At 42.3% G+C, this 13,179-nt stretch overlaps 1 protein-coding gene across 3 annotated transcripts in view; it reads right to left on the bottom strand.

The window, feature by feature from the left end:
• The window catches only part of SOS1 (SOS Ras/Rac guanine nucleotide exchange factor 1), a 92,546-nt gene that overhangs the window by 10,027 nt on the left and 69,340 nt on the right, over window positions 1–13,179 (bottom strand). For all 3 annotated transcript variants that reach the window (XM_037896251.2, XM_037896250.2, XM_037896252.2), the window contains 6 exons: window positions 11,868–11,949; window positions 11,133–11,255; window positions 9,721–9,824; window positions 5,152–5,374; window positions 2,842–2,961; window positions 1,841–2,003 (listed from right to left, as the gene is read on the bottom strand). In XM_037896251.2, the coding sequence (XP_037752179.1) occupies window positions 1,841–2,003; window positions 2,842–2,961; window positions 5,152–5,374; window positions 9,721–9,824; window positions 11,133–11,255; window positions 11,868–11,949 (815 nt within the window). The remainder of the gene's footprint in view (window positions 1–1,840; window positions 2,004–2,841; window positions 2,962–5,151; window positions 5,375–9,720; window positions 9,825–11,132; window positions 11,256–11,867; window positions 11,950–13,179) is intronic.

Raw genomic sequence — 13,179 nt, 5'->3', positions numbered from 1 at the left:
TATGTGTTGTTGTAACAGCCTAAATCAGTTTGGTGTTGCAACGCTTAGCACAGCAACATCTCAATACCCTTAAAATTCTGGGCCTTAACCGCTTTGGGCCTCAGTTTCTGAAAAATGGGATACTAATACTTTGAGATCTAGAGATGAAAAGAGCTATATGGGTATAAGAATCAGGACATTGAACCTCCAACCCAGGTCAGCTAGGGCTCTTCACAAAAGCCTGACTTTCATACATACCCCTCAGCCCCTGACCATAATCTTGCTATTACAGTAGCTAAGTAAATTATTGATGCATGCAGCCTTGATTTCCTGTCAATCATAATATTGGTAGTATACCTCTAAAACCTTTAAATCCTGCAAATACCTATGGAAAATTCAGTTACGCATTCACATGTCAGTATAGGTCAAGCAGCCCAATTAACTGGGTATGGATCCTATGCTAAAGTGTATGGAGGGAACCTGCTAGAAGATGCAAACTTTTTTCCTGCTTCCTGCGGCTGGTGCGTTCCACCTCTTTCCCCAGACACCCACTACTCTGATCAATCTGCCTATGCCTTTCTGATAAACCACCTTTTATTTTCAATCTTGCCAGTTACTGGTTTCAGGGAGTGGGGTCTGGTGATTTGCCATGTCTTTCTGCCTTACTTACCATTGTATTCACTTTGGGGACCCCTGGAATGACAGGTAACCACCTCTGACATTACACAGAAATTTATAACTATATTTTACACTCTCATTCAATCTTCCATGGTGATTTTACTTCCCTTGAGGAAGCCAGGGATGCTGCACACTTATATTCGTGGTGCAGTCTGCATATTGTTGAAGTATTCGCTTTTCCTGCTTTATGCACAGGTATGTAGTCCTTGCCAATGGTTCAGCTGATCCCCGACATCAAATGACCTACACGGAGGACTAAATCCTCAGATGATGCAAATAACTGAAGTCATAATTGGAGGAGTTCAGAGGACTAGGTACAGCACTACAAATATACCTATGCACACATGTGCAGTACATCTGGGGATTCACCATCATTGGGTTTTTTCCTCCCCAACAACTCAAAAGTGATTGAAGGAATTTTAGTAAACATTTCCAGAAACATTCATCTTTGGTCAGAAATTCAGCCCAAAAGGCAAAAAAGTTGTAGAAAGCTGTAAGCATCTGAAAATAAGGAGTTATAATAGTGATCGTTTTGCAACCTTTAATTGTAGTATTTGCTCTGACCCTGTAATAAAACAGCATTTTTTAGAAAGTCTAACAAGGAGCTTTAACAAATATTTCCTACATCCCATTTCTTTTCCTTCAGTTTTGAGTCTTGGTACATCTATTCTTCCATATTTTTCATTAACTGTTTCCCCTTATTTGTAAAATTTCTGTATTGAATATTTTAAAAAAATATCAGTTGAAATGTTTTTCCTTCATCTTCCCTTTAAGACACTGTTTGTCCACTGAACGCATCCGATGAAGTTAGCTGTAGCTCACAAAAGCTTATGCTCAAATAAATTTGTTAGTCTCTAAGGTGCCACAAGTCCTCCTTTTCTTTTTGTTCTTCCTCAGTTTCTTTCAGGTTTTTAACTCCCATCCATCTCTCTGCTTTAGTCCTTCACTCTAGTTTTCTGCTTTATTCTCCTCAGCCCCTTTTAGTCTCTCCTCTGTCTTGTGATTGGCAGTGGCTGAGTCCAGATAGCGCGAACATTAAGTACAAAAGCAAAGGCTCCTTCAAAGTGCAAGAGCCCGTTACCATCCTTAATGCGCTATTGAAAGGAGAAACATTTATAGTAACAGAATGTAACTTAACTATAACACAATTTCTAGATTGAAAACTGAAAACATTATAACCTACCTCAAATGTGTGATCCAGTCTATACACAGGTGAAGAGTTCATAGCACTGACAACTTCAAGAACACCGTTGAAGTTATTCAGCTCCTGAAAAACTTGCAGGATCTCAATTATCCGACTCACTACAATTACTCTTTCCTCTAGGTTTTCTGTTTCTACGATGCATCTAAGTACACAAACAGAATGCTAATTTTGTAGAAATAAAACAGAGCCAGAACTCTGCCAAGCAACAAAGATTCAGCTATAGCACAAAGTGTACCGTTCTGAAATGTTTCAACAGATACAAAAAGGCCCACCAAACAACAGGAGGGAGATTTAGAACAAGTTAGGTCCCATTTCTCAGGTTAAAAAGCTGGGAATATTAGAAGTAGTCTTCGAAGGATTAGATTTTTATCAATAAAAGCTGATAAATGTTGATTTCAACATACACACAAACCAACACAAAAATATTTCCATTGATGATAAAAGTTTATAGACAGGCAAAGCAAGAAAAATGCTGCTTGAGAACTTACAGTTTCATTTAAGGATATTTACTTTGTGTATTTTGACATGTGATGTTGACAATTTGTGTTTTAACAGTTATAAAGCTTTAACTATCTGAAACCCAACATCTATGATCATTAAATTATTGTTTGACACCCTTGCATAATTTTCCACAATTGTGAAAGTTTACATAGATAAAAATTGAAAAAAAATTGCTTAAAACCCATAATTTTGTGCAACTGTGAACATTTTTATCGTTTTTTAAATCAAAACCAGTGCTTAAAAAAACCACATATTTTCTGTCGAAATTATAAAAAAAATTAAAATCAAATTCTGCCAAGCCTACTTACAAGTAGTTGTTCTCAGAGACAAACTGAAACATTTAGCCATTGCCCGAGTAGAGGATTCGCCAAGGCAAAATTTCTCCTAAGGCTACCTCTCAGGAAGCATCTGAATGAACTACATAGATCCACTAACATTCCAAAGTAGAGATTTAAAAAATGAACAAAAAACACCCTTACTTTTCAAACCACAAAGTGAGATTAGTGGTGTGCCGTATCATTTTGAGAAGGTTGGGAGAATTAATTTCTTTATCTTCCTTGGTCCACACACTTCCAACTAGTTCTGATGGCTGCACAGCTCTAAAAGAAATTATAAAAAAAAATAAAAATAAAGCACAATAATATAAAACTTTTTAAAAAGACTACCATTATTCCAAAAAAAGTCTTAATTATCAGTGAATTTTACTTTAGTGAAGGACCATTGCTTGAAAAAAATACTTAGCTTATCGTGAACTACCATGATCTCAAAATCAAAATACTCACTGAATGAAGAAAATGATTGGTATTCCTTTGCTTCTGTTTGCTCTTTGCATCACGGTATCAATTAACAAATATTTAAACACACACATTAATAGTAAAAAGAACAGGAGTACTTGTGGCACCTTAAGAGACTAACAAATTTATTAGAGCATAAGCTTTTGTGGGCTACAGCCCACTTCATCGGCTGCATAGAATGGAACATATAGCAAGATATTTATTTATATACATACATACATATACATACATACATATACATACATACATATATGTATATACACACACACACACAAGTTGGAAGTTACCATACAAACTGTGAGAGGCTAATTAGTTAAGATGAGCTATTATCAGCAGGAGAAAAAAACTTTTGTAGTGATAATCAAGATGGCTCATTTAGACAGCTGAAGATGTCAACTGTCTAAATGGGCCATAGAATCATAGAATATCAGGGTTGGAAGGGACCTCAGGAGGTCATCTAGTCCAACCCCCTGCTCAAAGCAGGACCAATCCCCCATAGTTGCCCCAGATCCCTAAATGGCCCCCTCAAGGATTGAACTCACAACCCTGGGTTTAGCAGGCCAATGCTCAAACCACTGAGCTATCCCTCCCCCCCATCTTGATTATCACTACAAAGGTTTTTTTTCCTCCTGCTGATAATAGCTCATCTTAACTAATTAGCCTCTCACACTTTGTATGGTAACTTCCAACTTTTCTGTGTGTACATCTTACTATATGTTCCAGTCTATGCATCCGACGAAGTGGGCTGTAGCCCACGAAAGCTTACACTCTAATAAATTTGTTAGTCTCTAAGGTGCCACAAGTCCTCCTGTTTTTTTTGCGGATACAGACTAACACAGCTGCTACTCTGAAACCTGACATTAATAGTAACTGCCTTTCATCTAAATCAGGGGTCTCAAACTCAAACGACCAGGAGGGCCACATGAGGACTGGTACATTGGCCCGAGGGCCGCACCACTGACCACCCCTGCCCCCTGCTGCCCCGCCCCCACTCCACCCCTTCCATGAGGCCCTGCCCCTGCCTGGCCTCTTCCCACCCCTTCCCTGAAATCCCCACCCCAACTCCGTTCCCTCCCTGCCTCCATGGGGTGCAGGAGGCATGCAGGGTGCATCAGGGGGCTCGGGTGCAGGAGGGGGTTGGGGTGCAGGAGGGGGCTCACGGCAGGGGGTTCGGCTGCAGGAGGGGTTCGGGGGCAGGTCCGGTCTGGCGCGCACTGGGGGAAGGGCAGGCTCCCTGCCTGCCTGCCCTGCCCCCGCGCCGCTCCGGGAAGCAGCCGGGACCTGGGAGGGTGGGCCACAGGGGTCTGTGTGTTGCCCTGGCCGCTCCTCCAGGTACCTCCCCCAAAGCTCCCACTGGCCCCCTCCCCCAGGTCCTGGCCGCTTCCTGGAGCGGTGCGGGGGCAGGGCAGGCAGGCACGGAGGGAGGGAGTCTGCCCTGCCCCGGTGCACACCGGGCCGGAGCCGCTCTAGGTAAATGCTTGGGGGGTGGGAGGGGCCCCCCGTGGGGAGCTGGCAGGCCACAGAAAATAACGTTGCGCGCCGCGTGTTTGAGACCCCTGCTCTAAATGAAGTATGAGGTCTAAACCTCATTGACACCCCTCTCACAAACTGCTGTTGGATTCTCTGTGGTTCATAATACGCTTTACAAACCAGGATATGAAGGGAAATGGTTTAACTGGTTCTCAAAGATTTGCCCATTGTGGAAATATCAAAGTATCAGGAGCTATTCTCCTCTACTATAGTGAAATTAATAGTATGCATTAATTATAGGTGCTTAGATATCTTGATGTCCATGATATAAACATACAAATATTTTCACTTTGTGGTGCATCTTTAAACTCCTTTGCTGCATAATTAATGACACAACATATGTCAAGGGGGCATGCCAATAGTGGGGATCTGTACAGAAGGCCTGCAGAAGTAATTTTGGGACTATTTTGGGTTTGTGCAATAATGTGGTATAGTACTTTCAGTTTTTCAATGGAGGACAAATACCTGTAAAGATCTGACTCGAGTAAAGTGAGCTGTCGAGCAATTTCTATTGGGTGCAAAGTGAGCAAGTCAAAAGTTTCTGGCTGTCCTGGCTTGCTTATATGCCACTCAATTGCAGGAGGTGAACTTTCAAAAGTAATATTGTGGCTTGGCCCAATGGCTTGTGCCTGCTTTTTCCGGTAGATTATCTTTGTGATTGATTCGACCCATTTCTTCATAGCTTTACCTGGAATAAAGAGACATTGTTAACATTTATTTAATGCTTTTAATTCTATGTTTCTTCAAAGAGGCCAATGTCATTTTTTAAATCTTCACGTTACAAACATTATACCTCAGTACTCTGAGGTAAGTAAGCATTCTCCCAAATTTAAAGAAGGGCAAACAAGCACAGCAGGGTTTCACTCACACAAAGCCAAGCAGCGGCAAAGCTAGAAATAGTAGCAGGAGCCCAGTGATCCTGGTAGTAGCACGTACGTAATTCCTTCTGAATTAATGGGAGTTTCACACACGGAACTGAAGGGAAAACTGAACCCCAGAAAAAACAGTTACTAACCTTTTCTGTAACTGTTGTTCTTTGCGATGTGTTGACCATGTCCATTCCACTTCAGGTGTGTGCATGGCCAGTGTGCTAGCATTGACGATCCTTCCATTAGCGGTACCTGTGGGGCAGAGCCACCCTCAACCCGTCTATGTGGGCATAAGTACACTTTGTCTTTGTAAAAGACTGTATAAGGTGGGTCAGACACCAGGGCTTGCAATTTTCCTACTCTCTGTGGAGAGAATTGTCACCACAAAGTTCACTTTCGTTAAAAGATGAAGTAACGAACAGGTAGCCAACTGATCAAAGGGAAGACCCATAAGACTTAACACCAGATTTAAGTCCCAAGGAGGGATGGGATACTCCACTTGGAGAAATAAATGGTCCAGATCCTTTAAGAACCTGAGTGACACTGATTTGGAGAATACAGCGCAATCTGCAATTGGAGGGTGGAAAGTGGAGATAGCTGCTCGGTGAACTCTGATGGAACTGATGGAAAGACCTTGATGTTTCAGCTGTAACAAATAGTCCAGGATATGCTGTATAGGAGCCCAGAGTGGAGAAACCCCTTTCTGCTGAGACCACAAGAAGAACTGCTTTCACTTCAACAGGTAAGTGTACCTAGTAGGTGGTTTCCTGCTATTCAAAAAAATGTTTTGTACATTCCTTGGACGGACCTCCTGAGGTACTTCCCACAGAATATCCCGGCTGTAAGATGAAGAGTCACTGGTTAGGATGAAGGAGGTGACCGTAGTTCTGAGAGATCAGGTCTGATTCTGGAGGTTATGTCAGTGGAGCCCAAGTTGAGAGGCTCAGCAAAGTGGAGAACCATTATTGGCAAGGCCCCACTGGTGTTATGAGGATTGTACGAGCATGATCCTGCTTGATTTTTAATAATACTCTGGGGAGGAGCAGAACTGGAGGGTAAGCATACATGAGTCTGTCCTTCAGGGTAACAGAAAAGCATCTGTCAGGGATGCTGGATTGTGACCCACTCTTAAAAACAAAACAAAAAAACTGCTGACACTTTCAGATGTGACGAGTTGTAAACAGGTCTACATGGGGAACCTCTATGCTTGAAAAATGACTCTTACTGTATCTGGCTGGAGATACTACTCACGGAGACTGGTGAAAGACCTGCTCAAGCAATCTGATAAAGTGTTTTGAATACCCAGAAGGTGTTTGGGGTGAAGTGTATTGGTGTTACAAAACTACCAAAGCTGTACTGCCTCTTAGCACAGGAGATTCGATCTGGCCCCTCCTAGTCTGTTCACAGAGATCACTGCTGCTGTATTGTCCATAAGAACTAGGAAATTTCTTCTTTTCTGTGGGGAAGGAAAGCGTGACAAGCTAAGTGGAGAGCTCTCAACAACCTCACATTTATGTGGAAAGCTACCTATCTCCTGGCCAGACCAGAGACTCCCAGGTGGGTTTCCCAACCTAGGGAAGAAGTCTCTGTAACCGGAGTCAGTGTTGATTGTAGAGGAACAAAAGGAACTCTCATATGTACATTGGCAGGGTACACTCACCAGTTCAGAGAGTTTAAGACCTCCTCTCAGTCCTACTGGCTGTAGATGGCAATGAAGGTGTTTGCCACAACACCTTTGTGGGTTCTACAATATCCTCATTTATGGAGAGAGTCACTCAGGAGGCCCCTGCTGACCCCAAAATGTCCAATCTGTGCATGCTTATCTGAACTACTTCTACCTGTAATTCCAGGGAGGAAGCAACCCTCTTCAACAGAGGTGGAGCCTCCCTTCACAATTCCACTGAAGGAACCACTGGGCCAGTTTGTTCTTGTTCAGTACCAAACATGGTACCGGACCTGACCTTTCATGCCTCCTCCAGCGAACTATTACAACCACTGCTTGAGGATCTGGAGGGAGGCGGGTGCAGAGAGGATCTAGTGGTGGGAGGGAATCCCCCCGGGTTTCAATATGGCCAATGGTAGGGCACAGGACCTCAGCTTCTTCCCAACCACAGCTCCATGCCCACCGACCAATGCAGAATGTCAGCTGCATATCAAGGATGAAAGAGTGACTATTCAGGTGATAAACCCGAGTCGCCTGATCAGGGAGGAGCAGTATCTCTCAGTGCCAAGAAGCAATGGTGACACTCAGAAGATGCTACCAAAGAAAGCATGCTAGGCTTGGCCCTTGACAGCACCTGCGAGCAGGTGCAGGATGGTCTGAAGGTGCCCAACAGCTGAGCTCTACCTGCAGGTGAGTCAGAATGAGTGTTCACTTGTGCCAGACAAGAAGTCTCCTAAACCGCTGGTGAAGCTGGAACTGACACAGGCAGGAAATTGCATGCCGCATCTTATGCCTCCGGCATTGAGAGGTTCCCTTGATGCTGTTGCTGCTGCACTGAAGAGGTCGGTACCCCTGGCTGTGATGGTGCTCCAGCAGTGGTCAGTCTCAACAGCACCTGTACCGGAGTACACGACCCTGCCTAACATGTTATTTGCACCAGAGAGTGTCTCCTCATCAAGGAGGCTCCTTCCTGTTTCCCAGCCTGCTTGTTGGTTGACAGTGGTGGGGACCTCAATCTCTTAGAGGGTGGATCCTTCAACTCACCCTACCATTGTTTCTTCCTTAGCACCAGGAAAGAAGATGGGTGCTGAGACTCCACAATGTTCAGAGAAGCACGCCTAACAGAAGTAAAGGCGCTTGGTGCCCAATCTGGGCAGGAAAGCTCTGGAGGTGGACACAGTGCCATCTCCATGAGGCAGTTACATAGTCTCACCTTAATCCGCAAACTAAAAGTGAGGGAAAAGTCCCTGCAGATTTGGCATCTGTCCCAGACATTAGTCTCCCCGAGGCACTTCAGATGCCTGTAGAGCAGGTCACTTATTGGCATCAACTCGTAGCATTTGGTGCAAGGCTTGAAGCCCGGAGACTGAGTGATGCCTTGGTACTGGGCGTCAGCCCCCAGACAAGTGGAAACCAAAATATACACCAAGAACAATACTAAATAAATTAAACATATCTAAACTAACTATAAAACTACTAGATGAATACCAGCTACAGATACTAGAAAAACAAATTCCCAGCAAGGGAAAAAAAACACTTGCAAGAGCAAGCTACCATGCTCTGTCTACTGTCATGAGTGGTAAGAAGGAACGGAGGGGAGGTTGGGGGCAGCTCTGCCCTTCATAATATTGCACAGCAGTGTAGGGTAGCAAAGCGCATATGTCCTGTGCCGACAGGTATCACTAAGGGAAAAATCTAGTGCACTGGGTGCGCACACACCTCAAGTGGAATGGACACATGCAATCACTCAAACTCCTGCATTCCAGTCTTATGCTCTGTCCACAAGACCAAAGATTTCCAAACTGGCCAGTCTACAGAATTTGCTGACAATCCACAGTGAACTGATTAGTCACATGCTTGTTCTCTTCCTGTTTCAAGCTGCTAAATATACATTAAAACACTTTTCTAACAATCTTTTCCTTTATGCGACTGCTGTAGCTGCCACAGGGATGTTTCATTATTAAAAATGAATGGGGAAGGTTTGCTACACAATTATGAACTGGGGGGGAGGCAGCCTATGTGATAACCTCTCAAGATGTGGTTCACACTGTGAAACAGCCTGAGAGTCCCTGCTCTAGAGTACACTGTTTCCTCCATTAAGCTTTTATGAAAGTTACTCCTAACTATAGCTAAAGGGATTTCCCCCAATAAGCAGGTGACCAAAGACTATTTTGACCTGCTTTCAAAACTACCCACTCAGTTGCTGGCAATTTTCAATTATATCAATTCATTTTCAATATAACTAGAATTATATTTTGACCAGAGTTAAGTAACATGGATCATATTTTTCTGAATAGGCACCGTATTTCTGGGAATGAAAACAGCAGTTGATTTTTAAATAAAGGTTAATTCAGGGTATGCACTGAGTAACATAAGTTATCATAAGCACCCAACATTTCATTTTCCTTCATCCACTGACCGTAAGGGAGCATCACCACATAACAAAGATGTCTAACACTGGACATATTTTAAAACGCTGATATCTATTGTAATCATAAATACCTCTTACTGTCCCAATGAATTCTTCCAATCGGTGCAAAAGATCTACATCTCTCTCAAAGTCATAGAAGTGATGTTCTACCCAGTGTCGGCATACATTTAACACTCTACAACGTTAAAGGAGAGATTATAAACTCTCTGTGGGAAGAGACTGTGTTAGTCTATGTCTGACAATGCCTCGCACTATGGCTTAGATGGGATCTCCAGTTGCTACTGTAAGAATTAGACCATACAGGAGGGTGAACCAAGGGAACAATTACAGCTAATATACAGTTTTCATTTCACATTCAATATTCACAAAAGAATGCACATAGCTAGTTCTTGCCTTGAAAACATTTATATATTAGTTTCACCTGAAAGCTCTGAATAATGCTGTCAATTAGAAAACAATGTTACTTACTTAGGTCACATCTACATTAGGAGTGCTTTGCTGGTATAAATGTAGCAATATACTATCCTGGCAAAGCACCTCTAGAGTGGATGCAGCCTATACTGGCAAAACTGAGGGCTTGTCTTCACTATGGAGCTAAATTGGTGTTGCTGCAATTGATGCAGTGGCATCGATTTAGCGGGTCTAGTGACGACACACTCAATTGACAGGAGAGCGCTCTCCCATCGATTTCTGTACTCCACCTCAACGAGAGGCGGAAGCAATGTCGGCAGGAGAGCATCTCCCGTCGACATAGCGTAGTGTGGACCCTGTGGTAAGTAGATATAAGCGACATCGACTTGAGTTACGCTACTAACATAACTCACATTGCGTCGCTTAGATCGACCGGCAGCTGTAGTGTAGACCACGCCTGAGATTTTGCCAGCATAGCTTATTATAGCTCCCTGAGTGAAACAAGCTACACAGGCAAAAGCGCAGGTTTGCCAGTATAACTGAGTCTACAGTAGCCTTGCTGCTCCATGCCTCAAGCCACAGAAGCACAGATTTCAGAAAACCCGTTAGGGAGCATTAGTGCCTAATTTGCATCGTAGCATTCTAGAACCTAAGACTTTATAAAAGCTGACCCCTTAACCTGTCCTCACTTCTCCTCTATCTCAGAGTCTTCAGAAGGATTCCAAAGTAGACAGCAGGTGGGAGGGATCAGCGTGCATCTGCAGGGGCAATACATTCAGAAAACTCCATTTATAAGAAAATAACTTTTTTTTTTGTTGCTATTATCCAATGAGCTATCTATTGTAAAGAAAGGAGCTTTGTGGTTCTATAACTGTTTTATAAGCTGAATCAATGAAACTGAGGATGTGTTACTAGGTGGGAATCAGGTTCCTGATTGTTGGATATAAACTAGGCACTTTACCACTGTGTCAATGGCTCCGTGGCTCATGACGAATGACAAGAGACTCCTTGTGGGAATCTGCAGAGGCACTCTACGAAGGAGAAGTTTTATCTGCATTTCTCTAATACTCACCGCAGTTGTACAGGTTGTATATATTCTTTCCTAAATCGTTTTAACTCTGCACTAAGAGGCTGGTCTCCATTCTCCATAGCTATACGATCAGCTTCTGTTGGCTCAGGCTCTGGAATTTCAAACCTAGCATGGGACAAACAAAAAAGTCTAAACCTTTACATTAATTTAAATGATGTAAATAGGAACCAGTAATTTGTTGGGTTAACCTCTCTCAGAACATGCACTAACAAAACTATTAAGAGTTTGATTCAATTGAAGATACCTCTGCTTTCTCCCCTACTAGTCAAAAAGTTTAGAGGGTTTTCATTAAACCAGGTCCTTACCAGTTAGTAAGCGTAGAGCAACCACTTACTAAATTGGAAAAAATATCTATCTTATGCCACTACATAAAATAGAGGACAGCAACACAGTCACAGTATGTGCCAATACAGACTGCAAAATGACAAAACCCTTGGGGCAAGATCCTCATTTGGTGTACCTCAGAGTAACTCCACCGATTTCAATGGAACTATATCAATTTATACCAGTTGAGGATCAATCTTTTGGACTTTATAATCCTTGGATTTGAACTTCTAAGAGAGACCAGTGACAAAAATTGAAGCCATCTTTTTAAAATGTTACATTTTAAAAACAAAAACATTTTTAATCCTACTCCACATTAAAAAAAAAAGAGATCCCTCCTCATATGGACTAGTGCAACAAGCACTGCAGTGAAGATACAAAAAAGTCACATACCTTTCTATCAGAAGACTCAATAATTCTTGAGGTTTGCAGAAGGATCTATATGTCGTGAGAAATGTCCGAACAAAATTTGGGTCTAGGACACACAAAAAAACCCATTGCTTTAATTTCAACAAATTCGCTAATTACAATACTTCACAAGGATTCAAAGTGAATGGTTTTCTTTAAACCTAAGTGTACTTGAGAACACTCGGACTATTAATGGATACCTGTTATACAGTATACTCAACATTTCCTTGTTATTTTACTGACAATTTAGAACTTTTTGGCATGGCAATACAAGGCAGAATGAATAAAATCAATTTCAACTACATTTTAAAATTATTCAAGAAAAACACTTGCTTTTCCTCTCAATTATTAAAAGAACTGGAAAAATTCTTACAATGTTGCAAATAGTGAATTTTTATAAATACACATAAATATATGCCATTTTATGAGTAAGTCATCTAGTCTAGCACCCTATCTCTGACAGTGACTAGTGCCAGATGTTTCAAAAGAATGTGTAAGAAACCCTATAATGGGCTATTATGGAATAACTTTTTCATAGGGAGATGTTTCTTCCTAATTCCATCACTAGTGTGACCACTGCTGGACCAGTGTGTCCATTTCTGCTGTCCACACTTCAAGAAAAGTGTTGAAAAATTAGAGAGGGTTCAGAGAAGAGCCACACGAATGATGAAAGGATTGGAAAACATGTCATATACCGAGATACTCAAGGAGTTCAATTTATATTTAGTTTACCAAAGAGAAGGTTGGGGTTACTGATCACAGGCTGAAAGTATCTACAGTGGGAACAGATATTTGATAAGAGGGCTCTTCAGTCTAGCAGACAAAGATATAACAAGATCCAATGGCTGGAAGTTGAAGCCAGAAAACTTCAGACTAGAAAAATGGCACAACTTTTTAGCAGTGAGAGCTCTCCCACCAGCATAATTAAACTGCCCCTAATGAGCGGTGGTAGCTATGCCAGTGGGAGAGCTTTTCCTGCCAACAAAGCGCTATCCATACCGGCGCTTTTGTTGGTGAAACTTATGTTGGTCAGGGGGGTGTTTTTCTCAGACCCCTGACCAACAAAAGTTGTAGACAAAATCATAGATACGGTCTTAAGTCCATGATTTTTGGTCTTTAGCAGAGTTATGGATTTAAGTTCTCAGGATCGTTTTTTGAAGGTGTTCTGCATGTTTCCTTTGAGGATGAGGACTCAGAGGTCAGATATGGAGTGATCTTTTTGTAAAAAGTGCTCGCCCACAGGTGATATGGTGGGGTTTTTTTTTTTTCCTGTGTTCATTCCACTCCCTCAGATTTC

The sequence above is a fragment of the Chelonia mydas genome, chromosome 3 (genome assembly GCF_015237465.2).
Source record: "Chelonia mydas isolate rCheMyd1 chromosome 3, rCheMyd1.pri.v2, whole genome shotgun sequence".
NCBI classification, from domain to species: Eukaryota; Metazoa; Chordata; order Testudines; family Cheloniidae; genus Chelonia; species Chelonia mydas.
The sequence above is the reverse complement of the archived record's forward strand: the minus strand, read 5'-3'. Positions and strand labels throughout refer to the sequence as shown.